At 41.2% G+C, this 27,739-nt stretch overlaps 1 protein-coding gene across 4 annotated transcripts in view; it reads left to right on the forward strand.

Annotated features, from left to right (window-relative positions):
• The window catches only part of SAMD12 (sterile alpha motif domain containing 12), a 385,878-nt gene that overhangs the window by 142,405 nt on the left and 215,734 nt on the right, over window positions 1-27,739 (forward strand). For all 4 annotated transcript variants that reach the window (XM_044245055.1, XM_044245054.1, XM_044245057.1 and 1 more), the window contains exon 3: window positions 21,034-21,163. In XM_044245055.1, the coding sequence (XP_044100990.1) occupies window positions 21,034-21,163 (130 nt within the window). The remainder of the gene's footprint in view (window positions 1-21,033; window positions 21,164-27,739) is intronic.

Consider the following 27,739-nt stretch of genomic DNA (forward strand, 5'->3'; position numbering starts at 1 on the left):
TCCCTGTTATGCAGAGAGCCCGATGCAGGGCCCAATCCCAGGACCCTGGGATCATGACCTGAGCCGAAGGCAGAGGCTTTAACCCACTGAGTTCCCCAGGTGCCCCCACTTTTCTTACTCTTCATTGATCTAGCAAATATGTCAAAGTAATACAAAGTGTTCAAAATTATGCATATTCATATATGCTTGTGTGTTAAGTGAAATGAATGACAGCAGTGACACAAGGGAGGGGAGAGAGGAATTATTTTGTTAGGGTAAGGTACTTATATTCCCTATGAGTCAGGATACTGTTACTTGAATGTGGACTTGGATTGGTTATAAATATATATTGCAATCTCAAGAAGAACCAGTAAAAAATATTTTTTAAAAAAGAAGTACAGGGACACCTGGGTAGCTCAGTTGTTAAGCATCAATCTTCAGCTCAACTTTTGATCTTAGGGTCCTGGGATCAAGGCCCACATCAGGCTCCCTGCTCCATGGGAAGCCTGCTTCTCCTTCTCCAGCTCCCCCAGCTTATGTTCCCCATCTCTCTCTCTCTGTCAAATAAATAAATAAAGTGTAGCTGATACGCTAATAAAGATGAAAAAAGAAAATCATATAAAGTGCTCAGTTAAAACCAAAAAAGGCAGAAGAAATGGAAAATAGATAGGGACAAAAACGTGCAACAAATAGAAAAAAGTAACAAATATGGTATAAATCCAGCTATGTCAATAATCACTTTGGATGGCAATAGTCTAAATGCATCAATTAAAATACAGATTCTCAGCATGGATCAATAAATAAGACCCTAATATTTGTTGTTTATAAGAAAACCCACATTGTATATGAGGACATAGATTATAATAAAGGAATAGAGAAGGATAAATCATGCTGACACTAATAAAAAAAAAACAAAAATGAGTAGCTATGTTAATTTCAGAGAAGTTTTCAAAGGAAACTGGGAGAAGAGGAACATTATATAACAGGAAAAGGGTCAGTTTTCTAAGAAAACATGGTAATCCCTAATACATATGCAACTAAGAACAGCATATCAGACCATGTGAGGATAAACTGATAGAACCACAAAGAGAAATGGATGAATCCACTATTACAGCTGGAGACTTCAGTACCTGTCTACAGAAATGGGCAGATCCAACAGGCAAAAAATCAGTAAGGATAGAGTTGAACTCAACAATGCCATCAATCAACTGGATATAATGAGCATCTATAGATACTTCATTCAAGGACAGCAGAACACACATTCTTCTCAAGCTCACATGGAATATTCACCAATATACATCACATTCCAGTTCATAACATACACCTTAAGAAAGTTAGAAGAACAGACATCATACAGTGCCTGCTCTTAGACCACCACAGAGTTAAACTGTTGGAATTAAATTTTAATTTAATTAGAATTAATAACATCGGGAAAATCACAAAATATTTGGACATTAAATGACATACTTCTAAAGAACAAATGGATCGGGTGCCTGGGTAGCTCAGTGGGTTAAAGTCTCTGCCTTCAGCTCAGGTCATGATCTCAGGGTCCTGGGATCAAGTCCCGCATTAGGCTGTCTGCTCAGCAGGGAACCTGATCCCCCCCTCCCACGCCTACCTCTCTGCCTACTTGTCATCTCTGTCTGTCAAATAAATAAATAAATAAACAAAATCTTTTAAGAAAAAGAAGAAAGAACACATGGGTCAAAGAAGAAATCTTAAGATATACTGAATGTTTTGGACTAAATGAAAGTGAAAATAAGAATTTATCAAAATCTGTACTATGAAATGAAAATAGTTCCTAAAGGAAAAATGATAACATTGAATGTGCATATATTAGAAAGTAAGATCTAAAATCAGTCATCTAAACTACCACCTTAGGAAACTTGGAAAATAAGAGCAAATTCAAAGTAAGCAGAAGAAATAATAAAAATTAAAGAAAAGTCAGTGAAATTGAAAACAGGAAGTAGAGAATATCAAGGACACCAAATACTGGTTCATTTAAAAGATCAATGAAATCAATAATCCTCTAACCAAGCTATGAAGAAAAAAAAAAAAAAAGGACACAAATTACTGATACCAGAAATGAAAGCAGAGACAGGGCTACCAAGCCCCTGGACATTAATTGGATAATAATATGAACAACTATGCCCATAAATTTGATAACCTAGATGAAATGGACCAATTCCACAAAGACAATCTACCAAAACTCAGAACTCATACAATAAGAAATAGGTAGTCTGTCAGGCTTGTATCTACTTAAAAATTGAGTAATCAGTGACTTTTCAAAAAAAAGCACCAGGCCCAGAGGGTTTCACTGTGATTTCTGTCAAACATTTAAGAAAGAAATTTTGCTAGTTCTCTACAATCTCTTTCAGAGGATAAAAGCTGGAGGAATACTTCCTACCTCATTCTGTGAGGCAAGCATTACATAATAACAAAACACATAGACATTACAAAGAAAGAAAATCAGACTGCTGTCACCACAAACTTAGGTGCAAAAAGCCTCAACAAAATATTAAATCCAACAATGTATAAAAATAATTATACACTATGACTAAATAGGATTTATCTCATGTATACAGGCTGGTTCAACATTTGAAAATCAATGACTGTAATTCACATCACAGGCTAAAGAAGAAAAATCACATGATCATATCAATATATGTAGAAAAAGTGTTTTACAAAATCCAACACCCATTTAATGATAGAACCTCTCAGTAAACTTTTGAAAGAGGGGGACTTCCTCAACTTGATAAAGAATATCTACAAAAAAAAATCTACATCTAATATAGTTAATAGTGAAAATCACAAAGCTTTCCCACTAAGATGAGGAACAAAACAAGGATGTCCTTCTCACCACTATTTTTCAACATCATTCTGGAAGTCCTAGCTAATGAAACAAGACCAAAAAAAAAAAAAAAAAAGGAAATAAAAGAGATGCGGATTGGAAAGGAAGAAATAAAACTGTCTTTATTTGCAGATACTGTGATTGTGTGTATAGAAAATCAATAAAATTGACAAAAAAAAATTCTGGAACTAGTAAGGCAGTATAACAAGGTTGCAGAATATAAGGTAAATACACAAATTCAATCAATTTCCTTTATATCAACACTAAGTGGAGTTGAAGTTAAAAACATTATAGCATTTATATTAGCACCCCCAAAATGAAATGCTTAGGTATAAATCTTACAAAATATGTACAAGATCTCTATGAGGAAAACTACAAAACTCTGATCAATGAAATCAAAGAAGACTAAGTAAGCAGAGAGTCCATATTCATTCATAGGAAGGCTCAGTGTGGTCAAGATGTTAGTTCTCTCCAACTTTGGTGTATATATTCATTATAATCCCAGCAGGTTATTTAGTGGATTCACGAACAGACTTCACAGTTTATACAGAAAGGCAAAAGACCCAGAAGAGCCAATGCAATATTGGAGAACAACAGAGGTGGAGATCAAACCCTACCCAAAATCAAGATTTAGTTATAAATCTTCAGTAATGAAGGCAAAGTGGTATTGGTGAAAGAATAGACAAATAGATCAATGAAACAGAATGGTGAGCCCAGAAGTAGAACTGTGTAAATATAATTAACTGATTATTGACAAAGAGGCAAAGGCGATACAATGGAGAAAAGGTGGTCTATTCAACCAGATGGTGCTGGAACAACTGAGCATCCACATGCGAAAACAAACAGAAACAAGAAAACCTAGACTTCAACTTTACATCCTTCACAAAAATTAATTTAGAGTGGATCGCAGGCCTAAATATAAAATTCAAAATCATACAATGCCTGCAAAAAAATAACAAGAGAAAAGCTAGGTGAGATGGTCTTGGGTTTGCCCATGGCTTTTTAGATAGAACACACTAAAGGCATGATCCATGTGAGCTGTAATCGATAAGCTAGATTTCATTAAAAGTAAAAATTTCTGCTGTGCAATACACTGTCAATAGAATGAAAACAAGCTACCATCTGGGAAGAATATTTGCAAAAGACATTTCTAATAAAGTACAGTTATTCAAAATATACAAAGAACTGTGCACAACAGTACTAAAACAATGCAATCAAAAAGTGGACCAAATGTGGCGCCTTGGGTGGATTCAGTGGGTTAAGCCTCTGCCTTCAATTCAGGTCATGATCCTCAGGGTCCTGGGATCGAGCCCCGCATCAGACTCTCTGCTCACCGGGGAGCCTGCATTCCATCTCTCTCTGCCTGCCTCTCTGCCTATTTGTCATCTCTATCTGTCAAATAAATAAATAAAATCTTTGAAAAAAAAAAGTGGACCAAAGATATGAACAGACATCTCAGTAAGGGAGATACACAAATGGCAAATAAGCACATAAGAGGATGTTCCACATTTTGCCATCAGAGAAATAAAAATTAAAACAAGATACCATTGCATCCCATTAGAATGGCCATAATTTTGAGCACCAATAACACCAAATGCTGGTAAGAATGGGGAGCAACAGGAACTCTCATTCATTGCTCCTGGAAATGCAAAGTGGTACAGCTACTGTGGAGGACAGTTGGGCATTTTCTTACAAAACTAAAAATACTCTTACCATATAATTCAGCAATCACCATTGCTGATGTTTTCTCCAAAGAGTTGGAAACTTCTGTCCACACAGAAACCCGCACATGGAAGTTTCTAGCAGCTTTATTGATAATTGCCAAAACTTGGAAGCAAGCAGTAATTCCTTTAGAAGATAAATGACTTTTTAAAAACTGTGGTACAGGCAGTAATTTCTCTAATATCAACCATAGCAGCAATTTCCAGATATGCCACCGAAGGCAAAGGAAACAAAAGCAAAATTAAGCTATTGGGACTATATCAAAAAGATTTTGCACAGTAAAGGAAAACAGCATCAACAAAACAAAAATGTGGTCTAATGAATGGGAGGTATTTGAAAATGATATATTCAGTTAGGGGGTAATATCCAAAATATATAAAGAACTTTCACAACCCAACAGACATACACAGTTTAAAAATGGGCAGAGGACCTGAACAGACATTTTTTCAATCATCTACAGATGGTGCACAGACACATGACAAGATCCTCAACATCACTCATCAGTAGGGTAAAGCAAATCAAACCACAGTGAGATATCACTTTAAACCTGTCAGAATGGTTAAAATCAAAAATCAAGAAATAAGTGTTGGGGAGGGTGTGGAGAAAAATGAACCATCATGCACCACTAATGGGAATGTAAATTTGTACAGCCACTGTGGAAAACATTATGGAGGTCCCTCAAAAAAATTGCATAGAAATACCATATCCCATAATTCCAGTATTGCATTTTTATCCAAAGAAAACGAAATATTTATTGCAGCATTATTTGCAATAACACAAAATATGGAAGCAACCTAAATGTTTCATGGGTAAATAGATAAGGAAGATGGGAGTGAGTGAGTGTGTGTGTGTGTGCGCGTGTGTGTTGGAATATTATGTGGCCATAAAAAAGGTTGAGATCATTCCACTTGAGAGAGCATGAGAACGTGGATAGACCTAGAAGGTATTATGTTGGAATATTATGTGGCCATAAAAAAGGTTGAGATCATTCCACTTGAGAGAGCATGAGAACATGGATAGACCTAGAAGGTATTATGCATAAGGCAGACTGAGAAAAACAAATACCATATGATTTCACTCATATGTGGAATCTACAGAAAAAAATGGATAAACCAAAAAGCAGAATTACACCTATAAATACTAAGACCAAACTAATGGCTGCCAGAGGGAGGGGGTGGGGAAAATGAGTGAAGAGGAGAGGGAGATACAGTCTTCCAGTTATGTAATGAGTAAGTCAGGGGAATGAAAGGTCAATGATAGTAGAGTAGCGATGTATCAGGACAGATGATGGCTACACTTGTGAGCATATTATAAGGTATAAACTTGGCCAATCATTGTTGTACACCTGAAACTAATGTAACATTGTATCAACTATACTGAAAATAAAAGGAAAAAATAATAAACTGTGGTACATTCAGGCAATGAAATATGATTCAACACTAAAAAGAAATGAGCTATCAAGCCATGAAAATACATGGAGAAAACTTAAATGCATATCCCTAAAGTGAAAGGAACTAATCTGAAAGGGCTACATACTGTGTAATTCTAACTGTATGACATTCTGGAAAAGGCAAAATTATGCAGACAGTAAAAACATCAATGGTTGTCAGGGGTTAGGAAGGAAGGAGGGAGGAATTGCCTGAGCACAGAGGACTTTTACAGCAGTGAAATTACTCTTTATGATACTATAATAGTGGATACCTGTCATATGCATTTGTTCAAATCATTAGAATGTGCAACACAGTGTGAACCCTAATGTAAACTGTGAAGTTCGGGTAATAATGATACGTTGGTGTAGGTTCATCACTTAAAGAAATGTACCTCTTTGGAGGGGGATATTGATAATGAGGGGGACCAGGCATGTGTGGGGCAGAAGTCCATAAATCTCTTTACCTCCCACTGAATGTTGCTATGAGCCTATTACTGCACTAAAAAAAAATTTTTTTAAACTATGGGAAAGCATAAGGCGAAAAATGATTCTGTCATCTTCTAGAATTGATATCCTATCATCAAGAAATCAGTCCAAACGGTAGAGATTTACTATAGTGCCTTCATAGTCCATTCATTAAAGAGTAGTTATTTTGTGTCTCGGTGCTAGTTACAGGGAATATTGTAGTAAATAAGTAAATGTAAAACTATCGGATAATATAAATAAGGGCTATAAAGTGTCAAAAACATCATGGGGAGCAGTTACCGTCTGGTGCTCAGGAACAACAGCCCCGAGGAAACGACGTTCCAACTAAGATGTGAGTGACAAGCCAAAGGTGGTCATGAGGCTCTCTGAGAGAAGGGCTAGCTTTCCTTCGTCACCTGCCCTGAAGTAGGAGAGGCTCCTTGTGTTAGAGGAACAGACAAGAAGATCTTAGCCTTCGAACATTAACACCAAGGCAAAGAGCAGTCGGAGATGCACGAAGAAAGGGCCTTACAGATCGGAGGGTGGAATTTGGATTTTCTTATTAGTGGAAGGAGAAGACAATGAAAGACCCAGTGAGACCTACAAATTTAAAAGTTACTCTGAAGCTATGGAATAGATTAGAGGTGACAAGTGCGGAAGATGGGGATTTAGGTAGGAGATTATTGCTGGAGTCTAGGTGAGAAATGGTTGCCTTTTTTTTTTTTTTAAAAGATTTTATTTATTTATTTGACAGAGAGAAATCACAAGTAGATGGAGAGGCAGGCAGAGAGAGAGAGGGAAGCAGGCTCCCTGCTGAGCAGAGAGCCCAATGCGGGACTCGATCCCAGGACCCTGCGATCATGACCTGAGCTGAAGGCAGCGGCTTAACCCACTGAGCCAGCCAGGTGCCCAGAAATGGTTGCCTTTTGAACTGGGTTGGAAGCAGTACAGGTGGAGATAAGCACTTGAGTTCTGGACATGTTTTCCATGCAGACACTGTCCCGTATGGACCGTATTGATCACATGTATTTTTGTGTTAGGAATGGGGAGAGGGAAAGCTGAAGGGAGACACCAGTCACTTTGCAGGTAAAATCTCAGGCTCTAGACTTGGCAGTAGGAGTGAGAAACAGTATATAAAATGGGGAACTAATAAGGAAATGTTATCAAACAGTCTTTGCCTTACCCTCTTCTACTGTAGGAACAAAGCCCAGTGGCCAGATGATTATGCTTCAAGTAAAAAAAAAAAGAATTCTGTTTCTTAAAAGTTTTTTTTTTTTTAAGTGTCTAGATTGAATTGGAGCATATTCATGTATCTGTTCCCCGGAGTGACATCATCTTCATTGTGGCATTTGGGGAGCATTCTGCGTAATAGGCCACTCAGGCAATGAGCCCAGTGTAAATCCACAGAAATCCTAGTCTGGTCTCCATTGCCTAATTGTTTTTAATAGACAAATCTATAAACCCAGATCTTTAACTTAACAGATAAAATTAAATGTGCACATCAAGAACATTTGAGAAATACCAGCCCTTCTCTTAAAAACTTTAATTAGTATCCTCAAAGCAATTCAAAACAATATTGCATCCACTGAAAATAAAAATTCCCACATGCTTTGAGAAAGGAACACATCAGAGAACAAGACGGCCCTAGGAAATTAAAACACAATATTGGAATAAATTTTAAAATTTAGTTGAGGATTTGGCAGATGAAATTGAGAAAAATCACCCATGTGCAGAAGAAAGGTTCGCAAACCTTTGCTATACAGAGCCAGATAGTAAATATTGTCAGTTTCGCAAGCTGTTTGGTCTTGGTCACAATCCTTCACTCCGGCTTTGTAGCATGAAAGAAAGTAGGCATGGCTGTCTTCCAGTAAAGCTTTATAAACACTGATGCTTGAGTTGCAGGTGATTTTTACACATTATAAAATACTGCTCTTTTGATTTTTTTAGCCCTTTTAAAATGTAAACACCATTATTAATTAGCTTGCATATATATATATATATATATATATATATATATAGAGAGAGAGAGAGAGAGAGATAATATATATAATCATGTATATTTATGTGAAATGCAGTGGGCTGGATTTTGTCCTTGGAGCCAAGGTTTACTGATCTCTCATGTAGAGGAAAGGTATGGATGATGTGGGAAAAGCAAACTAAATTATGGCATGAGTTTATACAACTGATGGAATAGAAGAAAAATTCTATTCGATTTTTGTCTTGGGAGACTTCTTTGAGATTCTGAGCAGATGTGACATGGACGGCTGAGAATGTGATACAAGAAAAATAATGGAAATCAGAGTAATTGGCCCAGCATTTGAACAGTATTTTATACAGTCACAGTATAGTAAATGCTACTTACCGATTTTTTTTTTTTTTTTTTGAGAGTGTGCACGTGTGGGTTGGGGAGGGACAGCTGGAGAGAGAGCGAGAGAAAGAACCTTAAGTAAGCTCTGCCTAGCTTGTAGCCCCAAACAGGGCTCAATCTCCTGACCCTGAGATCAGAACCTGAGCTGAAACCAAGAGTCGGACGCTTAACCAACTGGGCTATCCGGCGCCCCAACTCCTTACTGGTTTTTTTTGTCTTCAAATCAGTGCACATAACATAATGTAACGGAGTTGTAGGATAGAACATATACGCTGTAATCCTTGACAATATAAAAATGATGCTGCAGGTGACAGAGGGGGGTTGTGGAAGGAGGTGGACGGTTACAGAATTGAGTCCTTATTTGAAAAGTCATACAGATTTAAATACATTACTCAAGGTTGGAAAAACAACCAATTAATAACTGAAACTAATAATCCTCAGCAGCAAACCAAGGGAGAGAGAAGAGGAAGCTAGCATGTATGTGCTGATCCTTCTCTTAATAATATCCAAAGATAATTAATTCTCTCAATCTGATCAGTTAAAGAGACTGAGAAGAGAAACCATCATGAGGTTGCCCCCAGAGATTGCAACTCAGGTTGGAGAAGGGAGATATTTGAGTTCGATCCCATGTGCGTGCTACTTTGAAGAAATAATAACTTCTGGTGAGAACAAATGGGACAAGGAACTAGTGTTTTTCACTATTCACCCTTTTGTTTAAATTAATGTTTTAAACCATGCACATGCTTTCTTTGATAGCAAGAAGACGACTCAGGATGGACAGGATGATGAGAGAAGCGCAACAATTAAATTGTTAAATAAGGATATGAAATTTTTTTTGTTTCAAGGGGCAGGGGGCCATAAAGACATGGGCAGGGACATGGATTCCAGGAAAATGGTTATTATAAAAATGTAATTGGGTTAATGAGATAAATTCTAGGCATTTATAGATTCTAGACTTATAAAATCTAGGTAGATTTTCTTTAATTGTATAAAAGTCAGTATTTCAAAAGTAGATGGAGGAGTACCTGGGGGGCTCAGTCAGTTAAGCATCTGCCTTTGGCTCAGGTTAAGATCTTAGGGTCCTGGGTGTCAGACTTCCTGCTTCGTGGGCAGTCTCCTCCTCCCTCTTCCTCAGCCCCTCCCCCTGTTCCTGGGCAACCTTGCACGTACATGCTCGCTTGCTCGATCTTAAACAAAACCTTTTAAAAAATGTAAATGTATAAGAAAAATTTGCTTCTTCTGTTGTCTTATATTTCATCTCCCTTCCATTGTATCTTCTTATTTAACGTATGTAGTAAGATTTTTTCCAAGTTTTATTAATTGGAGATTGTCAGACTATTTTGGAAATTGACAAGTTTATCTGAACCAGAGTTTGGCCCTGTATTAGTTTGGGTTGCCATGATAAAATATCATCAACTGGGGTTCTTAACAGAAATTTATTTTTCTTAAAGTTCTGGAGGCTGGAATTTCAAGATCAGGATGCCAGTACGGTCAAATTCTGGGGAGCGCTCTTCTCCTGGCTTACATATAGCTGCCTTCTTGCCCTGCGCTCATGTGGTGAAGAGAGAGACAAACCCCACTTTATGACCTCATTTAACCTTAATTACTTTCATAAAGGCCCTGCCCCCAAATACAGTCACAATGGGGGGGTTAGGGCTTTAACATACGAATTTTGTGGGTTACGAACTTGCATAACAACTCCCACTGAATTGTCATTTGGCTGAACTGAATAAGGGACAGATTGTTTTGCCACCAAGAAGTCATTGAAATGGGATAGTAGCATCCTTCGTGTGGGCTTAACTTTTAAAATCCAAACGCGCTAATCTTGGAAGCAGAGACTGACTTCCACCCTCACAGAGTCTAGAGTTTTTAGGCTCTCCAAACCCCAGGGTCTTCACCCTGCCCTGTTAAAACCAACTAGAACATTTTCTCAGTGCCTTTGTCTTCTCTGAGTGCCAACCATATGGTAGCCCCAAGTTTCCCAAGATCCACCAGCCCTCTCTTTTCTGGAAAATGATCCACAGCAACTGGTCAGCCTTTTGATTTCCATTTCACCTTTACAACAAGATCTGTAAGATGGACCAAGAAGCTGTTTCTGTTCACATTTTGCTGGCGGATGTAATCAGAAGACTGTGGTTAGTACTGCCTTACTGTACCCAACAGAAAATGTGCTGCTTCCCATAGACAAGAGCGTGGAAGGAGCACTGGTCTAAGGGCCGGGGGATTGGTGTTGATCCCAGCTGCACCCGGACCATGCCCAGGTTAGGACAAAGGTAAGGTTGTTTTTAACAGATTTATCTCCATTGATTTAATCAAGGGAACAAACCAGCATGAGGAACTTCCCGTAAGATAGCTTGTCTTTTTTTTTTTCCCCCTATGACCATTAAGCCAGAGTGATATCATGAGCCTCATATTTTCTTGCACATTCATCAGGCTAGAGTGACGTCATGATGTAAGCGTGGACATTGGAATTTTTACAGACCTGGACTGAATGCAGCTCTGAAATTCATGAACAGAGTGACCTTGCATGAGTTACTTTAGCTGTCTAAGCCTGTTCCTCTGTCAACTGAAAGTAATAACTACACTGTAAGCTGTGGGGATGATTAAAGATGATTTATCTAAAGTGCTTAGAACAATTCTTCCTCTCTGCTGTGTTACAAAATTAGATCTAATGCTCTGTTGGGAATGGCATTCGTAAGTTCTTCCGCCGTGTTTCCAGACCTGAAAGGGTCAGCCCTGAGCAGGCATGTCCTCGTGATGATTTCAGAGGCGCGAGCTTGTGCACCAGCCCAAGAGGCCTCAAGAACGCCCCTCAGACCCGGCTCTTCACCACCTCTGCCTTGTTCTTTTGGGCAAAGCAGATCACAGGGCTTCCCTTCCCTCCGTCCCCGTCCTCTCGAGTCAGGACAGGGAGAAATAGATGCCACCATGTGCCTGAGGGACCTCCACCTGTATTCAGAGAATCATTTCATCCTTGGGACATTTTTGTGATCAGTCCACTGCAGTGCCCTTCCAAAGGAATTGCCACAGAAATATGAAATGATCAGAACCATTTTCAGGTTCAAATTTGGTTTCATTTTTGCTGTAGCATCTTTTTATTCAACCGGCCTTCACCCGGGGGTTTGCTCTGAGCACGTGCGTGTCTCTGTACCTCACAGCACAGCCCTGCGCATGGCTGTGCTCCCTGGGGCAGACGAGTAATGGGTTTACCTGCTGTACCGAGATGGAGCAGACACAGTAGAGTGTGATCCTCGCCGTCCGTACGTATCTTGACCAGCACAACAGTCTGGACTTACAGGAGGAGGAGGCCTTGATAAACAGAACCACCCAGAATGCCACAGACATCGTATTTCCTGTTGACGGCCGAGGCGTGTCTGTTTTCTCACTCCTTGAGGTTCTCACGTGCGAAACTGTTATTCCCAGCAGCGCACTTTTGGAAGCCAGCAGATCGTCACCAGCACGACAGGCAGGCATCCACGGCACAGCTTGGGAACAGCAGAGCCCACGCATCTGGGTGATACGCCTTTATGAATAGTTCCGTCAGGTGCCTGGGGAGGGCCAGGCTGTAGCTCTGGCATGGGACTGGGACACTTGGTGCGTGACTGTCTCTGGTCCTGAGTCTCAGAGAAACCAGCGGCATGACCTATTACATGAAAACACAGGGTGATGTTTGGGTAGTGACCGCAGAGTGGGTTCGAGGTTTGAGTAAGGGGACCACCACGTAGGCTCCCCTAATTGGGTATCTAGACCTTTCCATAACTTCCTTTTTCCTATATTTTCTCCTTTCTTGTTCCTATGCTTGCCTTTTTTACTAGCACCTTTGAACACTCCCCTTTCCTCCAGCTCTCCCTCTTCGAGTTCACTAATCTTAACGCCACCTCCCAATGGCTGCAACTCAGCTCGAGACAGCTCGACTCCAAAGATCTCCTGTGTCTGCTGTTCTGCAGTGGTGCTTCCCTAGATAGGGCTTGGGAATCCAGCCCAAGAGTCTATCACCGACATTCAAGAGCTACAAAGATAGAGTTTCCTGAATACACAGTATGTGGCAGGCACTCTTCAAGTGCTTTGGATAAACCATGTCTAATCTCCACAAATGACAAGACACGTTTTATTTTCAATGTGTGGAGGGACATGTTGAGAAAGGTTCAGTGACCTGCCCAAGGTCACAATGCTAGAGAATGCCAGGGCCAGCTTTCAGCCTAGATCTGCATCATTCCAAATGCTAAGCTTGTTTCATTACATCACTCTCTGTGTCAATCGGAAAAGAAAAATCGAGGATCAGAAATGTGAGCTGCCGTGCTAAGAATTAGAGCGCTAGAATGTCTGTGCATATTTGGCTCAGTATAAGAGAAATCTAATTGGAGAAAAGGCTGTTGTAGTTCTAACCTGGGAATGTCAGGAGCACAGCTGCGACTTGAATCATCTTTCTGACACTCAAGGATATAGGAGCTGTGATCTATGATGACGGATCAGACAGTTCTTCCTTCGTTCAACAAATAATTATTGAGTGCCCGCTAGGTGCCAGCTACTGTTCTAAAGTTTGGGCTCTTCGTGAAATAAGAAAGATCCCTGCCTTTGTGGATGTGGCAGGCTGGAGGGAAAAGACAGAGGAGGATGATAATGGGCAAAATAAGTGAACTGTGTAGTACGGTAGAGGGGACTTGATCTTGAGAAGGAAACACTGAAGCAAGGTAATGAGTTTCAGAAGTGTCAGATGGAGGAGGCTTGCATTTTTAAATAGGGGGATGAGGGTAGGACTTGGGCAGAACCTGACCGAAGGTTTGAAAGAAGTGAGGGAATTAGCACTGTCCGTGTCTGGGAGGGGAGCCTCTCCGGCAAGATGTGAAGTGGATGTAGTTGACATTCGTGAGCAGCAGCAAGAAGGCTGAGGTAGGAGGAGCAGTAAGGACTAGGGGAAGGTAATAATGATGGCCATCAGAGATATTGGGTCACCAGATTGTTTGAGGCTTTGGAAGGCATTTCCAGGATTTAAAAGAAGGGACAAACAGACCCATTAAGTGCATGAGGTATGTAGACTGAGTAGTCTAGGTGTGACACGGTAGTGTCTTTGATCAGGATTATAGCCATGTTGGTGATGAAAAGAGAGTGACGTGTGGATATATTTCAAGGTAGACCCCTTAGGTTTTGCCAATAGATTAGATGTGGAATACAAGAGGAAGAGGGGAGTCTGTGGTGAATTTAAGATTGCGGGCTTCAGCAACACAAAGTATAGAGTTTACCATAGATGAGGTGACAAAGGCAGTTGTGAGGGGAAGCAGAGGAGGTCAGTTTTGGACATGTTGAATTTGAAATGTTTACTCGATCTGCAAATGGAACTGTGACATCATCAGTTTTAAGTTTGGGGAGAAGACTGGGCTGGAGATATAATTTGGGATTTATCAACAAATACCATGGTTATAGATAAAAAAATAAAGCATGAGACCCAATGGAGAGCACCAGTATGATGGGCAAAATGGAAATCAGTGCACAGGGCAGTGAGGAGATTGGTCTTGCCTTGCTGCCAACGCAGGACTCAGAACTCATGAGAAAAAGGATAGTAGTCTGACTTAGGCTTCAATACAAAAAGATCATCTTAAGCTCTTGGAGCTTATTAGCAATGGAATAACCCATTTCATGGGATGCATTTTTTGATGCTACAAATTTTCAGGAAGAGTTTTGTACCTAGATCATTGTTTTTCCAAATTTTGTCCAGCTCTAGAAAAAGAGAAGAATAGTAATTATTTTCCATTAGGTGGTTAACGTTGGTCTTTATCCAAATAGTTTACACACTCACATACCCTGATATAGTTGTCATAGTCCCAACTTACCACCATTTTAGATGCTGTAAGGTAGATTAGATTCTTGCCTTGGGTTTAAACTTGAACCTACTGACTGTTTGGAGTCCTCTAAAATGTGAATTTCTCTGAGACTGTGGGTCTGAGTATTTAGGAATGAAAAAAGCCATCACTGAAATTCGGTATGGACAAATTAAGGGGAAAAATGATATCAGGGCAAATTTTGTATTTTAATGACACTACTCTAGTAATGTCTTAGAACAGTGGTTCTCAAACTTTTTATTCCCAGGACCCTATTATACTCTTAAAAATGTTTGAGGATCTCAAAGAGCTTATGTTTACATGGCTGGCATAAATACGGGAGAATAACCAATACACTGCTTAATAAGGATTCTAGACAATACACTGAAACCTGCAAACTAAAGTTGAAGTTCTTAAAAATTTGCTTTCGGGGAAAAAGAACCCCTACTTTGATGGAAGTTTGTTTGAAGAATACTCAAGACTGTAGATTTCCTGTAAGTTCAGTGTAAGCCAATGATGTGACTTTGAAAAAAAAAAAAAGGTAGGTTTGGATTTCAATAATACATTTCTTTTTGTCGTCCCTCCATTCAAGATCCTGCCTTTTGAAGTCAACACTAACAAGCTAGAGCGCCCTGTGGAGGAGACTGGAAATTTGAAGGTCTCAGACAGATGCCCTGTGAAGAACACTTGAATAAACTCATAATGCCACGCTGTTTACTTGGGAAAATTCCCGAAGGTGCTTACCCATTACAGCTACACTGGTTAGGAGAGATGAACACCACAGATGAGGAAGCTGAGAGTAACCACAGTGATGTTCAAGCAATGGTTAATTAAAGACAGAAAAATGTGGGAGAACACTACATTTATCTTTCATTCATCTAAGAGGTTTTACTTTTATCTATAAACTTTCCAGCAGTGAGATGTCTTCTCTTTGAGAGACGTGAAGTTGATGAGCTTCCTTCAACCTATTTTCCTCTAAACCCAAGAATGACCCAAGTGGAACTCATGAGCTACCCTGGGAACAGAATAGGACGGGAGAGAGAATCATTAAAACTTTCTAACCACCTTCTTAACTCCTGTAAGAGTTAAGGTGGCAGAAGAGGGCATTATTACTACTTGAAAAAAAAAAAAAATGAATTCAAAGCCAAGGATTCTATGAACTCTCTCCTCTTTCCATTGTGGGGGGGTGAATGAGCTTCAAAAGCTGTTAAAGGAGACATAAATGCATGTTTGTCTTTCTCCTCCTCCCTCTTCTCATTCCTTTCTATCTCCTCTGCCCCCATTGTCTTGAGTAAGATTTCACAGTGGTTAAACTCATAGAAGAGAAGACTGGGACCTAAAGGAAATACATTGCAGGATGGTAAGGGAAAGCTTGCCAACACCTGCTTATAACGAGAGGCTGCAAGTTTTACCACTTTCTGATATTCCGGCACAAAGCTCACTTTGACCTGCCAGTGGATTTAAATGATCTCTGAGTTCTCTGCTTTCCCCCAGTCAGCCCACTGGGCCTGGTGTAAGCTTACCTAGTTGAGCTGATGCAACCACTGGGAGCTCAAAACTGCACTGTTCTCTTAGAAATCAAAATCTGGGGTGCCTGGGTGGCTCAGTGGGTTAAGCCTCTGCCTTTGGCTCAGGTCATGATTTCAGGGTCCTGGGATCGAGCCCCGCATCGGGCTCTCTGCTCAGCAGGGAGCCTGCTTCTCCCTCTCTCTCTGCCTGCCTCTCCGCCTACTTGCAATCTCTCTCTGTGTCAAATAAATAAAATCTTAAAAAAAAAAAACCTAGTAAATTAAAGAGATTTTTTTTTAAGGTTTTATTTATTTATTTGACAGAGATCACAAGTAGGCAGAGAGGCAGACGGAGAGGGTGGGGGAAGCAGACTCCCCGCCGAGCAGAGAGCCTGATGCGGGGCTCGATCCCAGGACCCTGAGATCATGACCTGAGCCAAAGGCAGAGGCTTAACCCACTGAGCCACCCAGGTGCCCCAAATTAAAGAGATTTTATATTGCAAGACAGATTCAAGGGATAATTGAATGGCAAGATAGAATTTAACTTGAAAAATATTTTGCAACATGTTCATTCAATATCAAACTTCTTTAAAGCATTTAATTATTTTATAACTTAGAAAAGCTTCAGGTTTACCTCAAAGAACTCAAAACGTAAGAGTTCTCCTCGTTGAAATTCAAATAAAAAATTACCATAAAACATGGCTGAAACTGTTGAATTAGGGTAAGGAATCATTTGCCAAAAAAAAATAATAATTTGCAAACAAACTCCCCCCCAGGGATGTGTCTTCTGAGTCAAGTGAGGTCTCCTTATAAAATAGACCCTAAGACCCTAAAATAGACCCTTTGAGCTTGTCTAGAGAAAGGATGGGACCATTTCAGAAAGGAAATGCCTGGGATTCTGTTTGGAGTCACAATGCTTGGGGTTAAGATAACAAACAGCCTCTGGCTTCTTTCAGGGCAACAAAACAAACTCAGATTGTCTCCAGGGTTGTCAATCCCGAGAATGGTTTAGTAGACCCGAGCCAGGAGAAGGGGAACTGGGGCAAATACTTTTTTAATGTTTGCCTGTGGGCAGGATTGGTTTCTGGTATTTTGTTTTTGTTTTTCCTAGTTTACTATTTCTGATAAATATGAAATACTATTTATTTCTTTTGTGAACTTTTTTGGGTTTGGCTCCCACTGAGGGGGTGGCGGGGGTAGAAAACAGCGTATCAGAAAATTCTTGGCTGGAGTTGCACGTAGAGAGAGCTGTGAAGAGAGCCAAGGAAAGGAGGGCGGTTGAAATAACCCTGTGGAGCCATTAAGTTTGACAACTCTGCCCCTCCCATTGTCCCAGTGGGACAATGGTACGTGGATTGACATGAGCTTAGTGCATGCTCCTCGTTGTTCCAAATTGCACGTGTAAGCTCTTTAAAAGGATCAGGTTATGGCACTCACTTTCCCCCAAGCTGGTTGCTGTCAGAGACGGGGCAATCATGAGAAGTGACTGAGATTCACCTGGGTGCTGGGCAAAGAGCAGTTCAGACAGAAAAAATAAAAAGTCGGCTCTCCGAGTCCCTACGCAGTGGCAGACTGGGGCAAGTGGAGTCATTATGGCTCTTAACAAGTAATGTGTAGCAAACTAATAACAATTTCATAAGAAAGCCAAGGCTGAGAATCCGCCAATGAATGGGGCCAGTACTTCCATCACCATCTGATTAAGAAGAGACAAGCGGTGCTTCATGATAGAAGTTTTATCTCTCCCGTTTTATTTATGTGGGTTTCTGTGGAGGCAAATCTCTTTAGGTTCTTGCAGTCTTAAAAATCTATACCTAAAGCCAATTGATGATTGAGTCAATTGATGTCCAAGCAAATGAGGGCAAGTCACTGTTTCCTAAGCGTATACTCTGAAGGAAAAGGCACCTCCTTGAGGACTGGCCTCAGAACGCCTGAATTTATGACAAAGGGAAAATCTGTAACTGAAGCGTCCGGGGTGGGCTGATGAGGAAGCCTCTTGAGTTGACCTGGCAATGTGGGGGTTAATCTCTGTCTGAAGCCCGGCTGAGGGGGCTTGACTTGGTGCTGAGGGTCCTCTGTTTCCGAGGAAATGAGCAGGTTAAAGATGATCTTCCTGGAAGCCGAGTACATTAATATACGAGCAACTTCATACTCTTGTCTCTCCCTTCCTAATTTACAACCATCTGTGACTGGTTTATAGGAGTTTTCAAAAGATGTGATTCGCTTTACTTGCAGGAAACTTGTAAAGGGTTTCAGGGTAATGATGTGTCAGCTATGAACTCATTCAGCTAATCTGAAGAGAAGTTTTTAGAGCAGGAAGGAGCCAGATTCAGAGGTGCTGACTTGTGAAACACCACGGCCAGTGCATTTGTGGCTAAAAGAGCCAGGATTCTAGTTTCCTAATCATGTAAAGGGAGGGAGGTAATGATGAGCAAAAGGGAGGAAACTGAACAACAAAACATTCACTCATTTGCACCATCCACACCGGAGGTGGTCCTCGCTCATCAGAATCAGGGAGGTATTTGAGATGGTTGCATAAAGAGCTTCCAGGGAACGTGGCCGGCAGCCTGTGACTCGGGGATATGAGGTCGAAGGAAGGGGCTGACACGTTTGACTAGAAGCCACATGAGCGCAACACAGTGGGTGGAGAGCAGCGAAGGGCTACATGTGAAATTCACTGACAGGTTATTTCATTAATACATTGACCTACTCATCGTGGCTGTGTAGTGCCTCTTAAATGCAAGGCATTCTGGGGCCACAGTCACAACAGATCTGTCCTCACCAGCATGGAACCTAGTGTTTCAGTTGTTACTGGGGTTGCAGAGCAAATTATCCTGCACTTAGTGGTGAAAGACAACCTTCTATGATGCTCATGGGTTACATGAATCAGGAATTCACTCAGGATATAGAGGGGTGCCTTGTCTCTGCGTCGTGCGGTCTGGGAGTCTCAGTTGGAAGATTCCAAGACTAGCGGCTGGAAACATCTGCAGCTTGTTCACTCATTTGTCTGATGGTTGGTGGTGGCTGTCAGCTGAAACACTAGTTGGGGCCTGGGCCAGAATTTCTGCATTAGTCTCTTCGTGTGGTCTGCGCTTCCTCACAGCATGTGGTTGGGTTCCAAAGCTGAGTGCCAAAGAGGAAGAGCCAGGCAGAAGCTGTCTCTTTGTGACCTTGCCTTGGAAGTCACGTAGATCACATGGATTCCACTGTGCTCCACTGGTCAGGACCATCACAGACCTTGTCGAAATTCCAAGAGAGGGAGCATCAACCCCAGATAGCAGTGTAGGAATGCCAATCACAATGAAGGAAAGGCACATAGATGTATGTATGTGTATAGGGACATGTATAAAATCATCTGTCACAGTAAGAGTGAGAAAAACTCCTGCAGCATCAAGTAAAAAATACTGTTTGTGAGGATTTTGTAAGTCATGGCCCAAAGAACCCTCCTATTGGAAATATACTAATAAAGCCAAGAAACACCTGAGCACTACATTTCCCAAGTGTGAATCGTGCATGTCATTTCTGTTATTATTGTTACCATCTATCTGTACAATGTTCTCTTCATTTTTCTATAATTGACCAACTCTTTTAAAACTCACATTTGTTTTAAAAGCAAACTAGGTATTACTACTGAAAATTTTATTTTTTACCGTAATTTATTTACCATAAAACCAAAGCAGACTTAAATATAATCAAAATAAAACTGAACAGTTGTTAGATATGTTGCTTTCCGATGAAGATTACGAGACCGAAGCAAGCCCTCTTTGTCAGAAATGTTAGCAGGTGTTTGAAAGATAGTGAATCATAGTCCTACAATACTGAGGCTCTCCCTGGGCCTTAATCTGAAAGACTGAAAGAGAAGTAAAAACAAATGATCCCTAGTGAGAAAGTCAGTGATGTTTAAGGCCTAACATCCTTTAAAGAATTTTTGATATTATAATCCTATTTTGTTGACAAACAATGATCTGGAATGATGAAAATATAAACATATATTATTATCATTCCAGATCATTCCATATATATTCCATATATATATATATATATATATATATATATATATATATAGCTAAGCTTTCGTCTTACGTTTGCCAAATGGCTGGGATGTATGCGAAAGACCAGCACTTGGCACAGAGCTGACACCTGTTAATTAATGAGTGGATCTGTGACCTGCCTTCTGTCACAGGCTGGGTACCCAGCACCTCTGATTTGTTTCCTAAACCCATGCCTGAAAGATCTAGTGAGCATTAATAGGCCTTGATGAGTTGGCTTCTAGATCAGGTTTAGCTACCCCATTATCTTATTACCACTCTTCACGTACGGGTGGAATTAACTTCTTGCTTCCCCACTGTGGCATAATACCTAGACTTTACAGGACCACCACCACCCCCAGGCCAACTTGCCTTCTTCATGGTATGTAGGTATCTAAATCCAACAACACTCATTCCAAAAATAATTACTAGCACCTGCCAGGGCCCATGTTGCACTACACACTGGAGATCTCAGAAGGGAACAAGAAATGGACACTTTTCTTGGAGTACAGAGAAAGGCCACTGGGGGGCAGCTGTCTTACCCCTAAAATTTAATTAATTGCTTACAATAGCAGTGTCTTCTTGTTGAAGTATTGGTCAGAAAACACTACTTCCTGGGCATTTTTTTTTTCCAATAGAGATGATCACTTGAGAATAAGTAAAATTTTCAAGGTCTTCTCCATCTAGACTTTTCTTCTGGTTTTCAGGGGTATGAAAAAAGGTCTGTAGAGGTTAGAAGGAAGACAGCCAGAAACTTCTCTCCAGGGATTCCAGCGTGTAGCCTTGACCACACACACTAGGACTTCTAACAATAGTGCCTTTCTAGACATAAGGCGGGCATTAACAGACCTTTTCCTGCTTGCTTCATAGTTGGCTACGGTGAAGCTGTCGAAACCAGTGGCTCTGTGGACTCAACAGGATGTCTGCAAGTGGCTGAAGAAACATTGTCCGAATCAGTATCAGATCTACAGCGAGTCATTCAGACAGCATGACATTACTGGTAAAGTATGCAGCATCCAAAATATTTGATTCTCTCTTCCTCTCCCCATCACGGTGGCCTTTCCCACACCCTTACAATGAAATGCATCTCCCTGCTGAAATTTTCTGGCGTGGCTTTACTTTAAAAGGGGGGATGGATTCCAGATCCATGCGAACTATGCTGCTTAACATAAGCAGTTAGAGAAGCACAGATTCCCAGTGTCCAAGACAAGTACATGGGAATTGGCGTAAGGGGTTGGAGAACTCTGGAGATTGATGTGTGTACCAATCCTAGAGAAAAGAAGGGGAGAAAGTCTTTCAAATTAGCCAGGTTGTAGGATCAGGATTAGATGTTCTAAGTAGGAAAGATTTCAACATGGGAAAGTTCTGGAGTGACTATGATAATGCTTACTTACTGCCCCTGGGAGGAATGCCTTCAAATGAGGATTCCATTCAGATGCAAGCTTGCATATTATATGTGGAGGTCAAGAAGCACTTAGAAGCAGAAACTATGACAGTATAATGAACTGCAAAAGCCCTTAGGATCATGCATCTCAGTGGGAGAAGAGGGTAGGTAAAAAGGAGTGGTTGGGACCACCATGGAAGCCCATCACAGTCAGAGGGTCTTCCCCAGACCTCGCCTGGCCTCCCGCCCTGAGGGTGTGCGGGGATAGGGCAGCATTCCTCCCCCTTCGCAAGCCCTGAACGTTTGGACTAAAGAACACGCTCTGTGCACCAACACTGTGTGTCAGAGGGAAAACGTGTTGAGAAGTCCTGATTCAAGTCCGATTCTTCCCTTTTTCTAAGAGAAATCTATTCTTCCAGTGGGAAAGTGACTTGCTCTTGAGTAGCCCAGCCCTGTGGGTCTAGCCGCTTTCTCAGCTGAGTGGTTTTCAAAGTGTGTTCCTTGGCGCCCTTGGGTACACTAAAGACTGCCAAAGGGACAAGAGAGGGTGTGTGCTTTCGGTTGAGATGGGTGTGTCAACTAAAGGAGATCCCTTTATGTCGGTTCGACATATTCGAATTGTGCAAAAAAGCTTCATTTGGAAAAGCAGGTTCTAATATAAAAAATCAATGAGCGAGGTTACCCTAGATTCCTGCTGATCAAATTGGTAATGTTTTAAAATGTAAGGAACACACTCAAGTATAGCTCAAGATGAGTTAACAGAGAGTGAAATCCTCCTAACTTAAGGATTAAAATTGTCCTTAATGCATTTTTGCTTCCCCTATTGCCGACTGGAATAATGGCTTTTTAGATGAAATCCCTAAAATTGTGAAGGCAGTGTCGGAACGTTGTTTAGATTCTGAGTGTCTAATTTTTTTTTCTTTGTCTCTCCCTTAAGAATATAAGAAAATCCCATCCAGGGTCAAGTTATTCCAGCCCTAAAAGCAATCAATCAGTTAGTCACCATTTGGCTGATTATGGTCGTTTTCATCCGATAATGTGTGCTTAATGTTTCTTAATACCTGTGTGATAGAATAATGGCAAAGGCTTTTCGTGATCTTATTTGAAAGTAGTATTATCTTTTATTATGAGCGGGAATTGTGAGATGCCCTTGAGGGAAGGGTAGGCATTTATAGTGGTTTGTAGAGGAGGAGCGTTCCCTCCCTTAGAAATAGAAATCTCATACTTCGTGGCTTGGAGTCCTTGGTATATCACTTCCCAAGGCTTTGGGCTATGTGACCTGAGGAAGGAGGATGTGGGCTGAGATACAGGTTTTGAACAGCTGTCCTATGGCTTTGGTGGCCCATTGGGTCTCCAGGCAACACCACAGATACAGTCAATCTGAACCTTCTTGGAATCTTGGGCATGCTGCTTTAGCTGGAGGAGCTACTCAGCCTCACTCCCCATTTCCAAAACAAAGTTAATTACCGGTCTCTGGGCATTGTGAAGATTAAAATGAAATAACATTAAGTGACCCACTAAGTTGGCCATTGATTGGCACCGTCTACCTGCGAGCATTTTGCTATTCTTGTCAAGACTCATCTGGAGGCATCTAAAAACATACTATTCATTCTAAGGGCAGCCTGCTTTCAGGCAAGAAGAGAAAGCAGAAAAGCATTGGGGGCTTAGGGAACAGAGAGAAGGAATTCACACGAACATCCAGCCTACACCTTTTTGACCTTTCACTATCTGAGGCTTCAGAAAACCACTCTCTTCCTCTGCTCTCTGCCCCCACTGCCTCTTCAAGAATTAAAGTGAAATACTCAGGTGGTCACAAGTGCCAAATGGCCAGAAAATAGGACTGGAGTCAACCTGCAGTTCCCAGCCCCAGGGCACTGGAAGCTGGCAGGGGTCTCCGTACCCTTTGGAGGCTAGGCTGTGAAAAACAGAGCAAAGAGGTTTGTGAAAAATTAAGACCTGCGGTGACAGGCCAACTTCACCAGGCCTGGTAAATAGTGGAGGCTGTGAGTGGTGACAAGTGCCAGGTGGAAGCCCCGAGCTGCAGCTTTGCCGTGCAATTTCGTGAAGGCTCCTGGTGCCCTTCAGCTTCCTTTATCTGCAGAAGGGAGTTGGTACCTGCCTTCTAGCCTCGCTGTGAAAGTTGTCCATGGTCCTAGGAAACCGGCGTTGAACGTCGGCTGCTGCTGATCTCCTAAGTGGACCAGTTTCCGATCCCTGTGAAAACAAACACCACATATAAACAACACATATGAACAGTTGACTTCATCTATCTTTGTTATCCTGAGAACTGGAAAGTGAGAACCTAGGTGGGGTGGAATGGGGTGGTGCTGGGGTGGGTAGTCTGGGCTGGTCAGTATCCCGTGCTTATCTGCAAGCTTGCAAAGAAGACATTCAGTGTCTCTTCCTTATGCTTAAATTCTCTTGAGTGTTGCTGTTCTTTTTCTCAAAGCAAGATCTCCAGTATCGTGCTTATCAAGCAAGCGTGTTTGTTACAGTGTAACCTATAAGCAGTCCCTTAACTTAGAGGCAGGTGGTAGAGCCATGGCAAATAAAAAGGACATATTAAATGGAAACAAGAAGGGAAAAGGGGCTTTCACAGACCTAAGTCAGATCCTCCCTGCTCGTCCTCCACCCCCAACCTTTGACAAGTAATAGCTGTACAGCATCGCACCAGCTGGTTTTTCATCAGTGAAATGAGAATAATTATTTTAAAGGGTGTTGGGAGAATTAAATGGAAGGATGCCCATGAAGAGCCTAGCTTAGTGCCTGCTACATAGTAGACATTTATCCATTTAGCAAGTATTTATGGAGCATCTACCTGGTACTGGGTTTGGGGAATACAGCAATAAATAAGACGGTCAGTGATCTGTGCAGGGAAAAAATTGTTCTTCCGTGAGAAATTATGCATTGTCAGTAGCAGACCATTTGGGTTATCTAATTCGACAGTGCTGTTTTTACAACTTGGTAAGTTGTAGCTAACTGATAGCAATACAAAATAATCCTCGTTGTAGATATGTAAATTCTGTCCCATGGAGATTCAGTTGGCTTTCCTAGCCACTGTGGAAAAGGTGAGTTCTGCCTGCCATTTATGCATTCATTTTACCCTCCGTGATTGATGAGTGTGTGCTGTTAGGATTCTCCTTCATGGTATCTTTCTCCTGGTTCTAAGAGTTACTGGTTTCTTCACTAAGGAGTTAAAAAAAATCTTAAATGTGTTCATTTTTGTATTTGATGAGAGTCCAGATTTAAATCTTTTTTTGAAAATTCCCCTGTTTTAACTTCAGTAGTGTGGTTTTTTTGTAATGTTTTTGTCCGCAAGTCCACTATATTAATATTTTTTATGCCTTTCTTTGGAGGACATAAAATTCTACACAAACATTCCCCCCATGTTCTCTGAAGTCTAAGAAACATTAAGATATGTTTCAGTATGTGAGCATTCAAAACCTCTTGCAAGTTTCCTGGTGGAATTTGAGAATTTCCTCGTGTCCAGACGGCACCTGCTATCTTGTGGCAGTTGTGTTTAATCAGAAGAAAAGCTACTCGTGGTACCTCCCTGCAGAAGAGCTCTTAAAAGGCATAAGATGGTTAGAACACCTGAGAGGCATTAGGATAGATAGATTTAAATCATCAGATTAGGCTTGAAGGAAAGAAATTTGTCTGTTTTCCTGTGCTTGCAAGATTCTCTCTCCAGCTTTCTGAGGCCGGCTCGGAATGTTGATGAGGAAGCTCTGCTGGGGCCAGGTGTAAGCTCACAGGCAACTTTCAGATTCTCTTTTATGCACAGTTAAGAATATTTTCAGGTTGGAGGCGATTTCAGCCCCTGGCTGTGCCTTGTGTTGTTCCCGTGGCTGCTAAAGTGAGTTTACCTCCTTCAGCATCAAGTTCTCCATCTGGAAAGGGTTCTTACCCCTGCCAACTTGAAAGACGTATTTTTATGGGTGAAGCACTCAGAGTTCCCCCAGAATATAAAATATCTTTAAAAGCCATTTTGAATGTGGAAAAGGTTTCCACGTAGTCTGCTTTGTGGCACAGTGATGGACATGCTTTAGATGTCCAGGGTTCTGCAGGAATAGTTATCCTATGAAGTTCCCCTGCAAATGGTCAGTATTGATCTGTACTATTTCCCAGTGGCCTCCTGAGAAATAAATGAATGTATTTATGGTTCATTTTGTGCTTCCATCACCCTCTCACCCCGCCCCGCTGCCTCTTTCCCCTTTTCAGAATATTCTGCTGAGATGTAGCTCCCTGAAATTGGGCAGCTCTGCTTACGCTATTGAATAAAAGGGACACCTCTCTCTTTTAGACCTTTGGATTGTGGATCTGTGTGTTTACTAACATTATTCCCTTCCAAGATATGTTTCTGGTTTCTCTGAGCTGTTCCACACCTTTACCCTTCTGCTATTGTCTTCCTTGTCTTTATTATGTTACCCATAGAAAGCAGTGGGGGTATGTAGTTATCAGAATTAGTGGAATGATTGGTTACTTTATGTGATCTACCTGTGAGCATACTACTTATTAGAATCCAGTGTAGCCAGATGAAGCATGGGCATATGTAACTGTCTCAGCACTGCAGCTGTGCATTTTCTTGCCATTGTTGGTTTCCCTCCGGATATTGTGTTTTCTCTGTCTTTGTGTTTTGTTACATTTCTCATCTGTGTGAACTGCTCTACATTTTTTATTAAACCTCAAGCAGCCTAGATCTGCATAGCAAAGTTTCTGACATCATCAGGGCCTGTTTCCTGCAATTTCCCAACAATAGCATTGATTGTTTTTAACCCCTTTTGATGGAAAGCTTACTAACATCACCTTGACACTCCTCAGCTTTCTTTTTTTTTTTTTAAGATTTTATTTATTTATTTGACAGAGAGAGATCACAAGTAGGCAGAGAGGCAGGCAGAGAGAGAGGAAGGGAAGCAGGCCCCCCGCTGAGCAGAGAGCCCAGATGTGGGACTCGATCCCAGGACCCGGAGATCATGACCTGAGCTGAAGGCAACGGCTTAACCCACTGAGCCACCCCGGCGCCCCCTCCTCAGCTTTCTTAAACCAGGGGTGCTGAATTGGACAGTCTTGATGATTCAGGATAATAGATTTTTAAATACTGAAAAGGGCTTTACAGGTCATCCCAGATTTTATGAGGTCAATTAAAAAGAATACCCCTTTGAATGAAAAAGTATAAATGGAGGCCAGAATATCAGCTTTATTTCTGATAAACCTTTTTGGAGAACATCATTTAGGTCTGCAGACAAATTGTTTGCTATCCAAAGTGAGCCCTGTTGTAGGACTTGTCACCTCGATAGGTGAAAAGTTTAATGATTAGAAAGCTCTGCTGAGGTTTAACTGAAAACCCACTTGTAGGTCCCATTTAGGTTCCCATGTTAGAAACCTTTGCTGAGAAAAGCCCCCAGGAAAGATTATTGCTGCCAGGCCCAGTGGAGCCATGGCACAGCCCCCCACCCCGCATCCTTTCCTTCATCCCAACAGACTGTTGTTAGGAGACCTCAAGATAACCTGCTTTCAAGTTCCTTCCGTCTTTAAAAGATGTCCTCCTTTGGCTACACTGAGAAAGTATAGACCATCTGATGGGATTTCCCTGAATATTTTTCCCCTCCACCCCATCTTATCTGCTGCTTCCTCTCCTTCTAGAAGGCATGCCCTAGCTATCTTTTACAGATTACCTTTTCTAATTCTGCTTGCACCAGTCACCCCATTTCAGCTGGGTACTTGCTCCCTGTTACAGTCCTCCTGTCCTCTTCAGTCTGGCTCTACCAGCTCCCTCCTTGCTCCCTAAAGAGTTCCATTCTAGCCCCTTGGCGAGCCCCTTTCTGTGTATTTGTTAAATCACAGTTACTTCATATATTTGAAAAAAAAATTACATAGCTGCTACCACATGCCAAACAGAATACTCTGCCCCCAAAACTTCAGGATACACACTCTTTTCAAGTTCCTGAAAATTATCCACTGCAATGTACTGCACATAAGGGTATAAATAAACCTCAACAAATTTCAAAACACTGAAGTCTTCCAGGGCATATTCTCTGACCACACAGCATTAAATTAGGAATCTTTTACAAGATAGCCAGAAAATCCCAAATATTTAAAAACTTCACACACAACCAAGAACCGCATGAGTGAAGAAAAAAAGCCACAGCAGAAATGAGAAAATACTTTGAACGGAATAATAATAGAAACATG

Source organism: Neovison vison, chromosome 4 (genome assembly GCF_020171115.1).
Source record: "Neovison vison isolate M4711 chromosome 4, ASM_NN_V1, whole genome shotgun sequence".
Lineage (NCBI taxonomy): Eukaryota > Metazoa > Chordata > Mammalia > Carnivora > Mustelidae > Neogale > Neogale vison.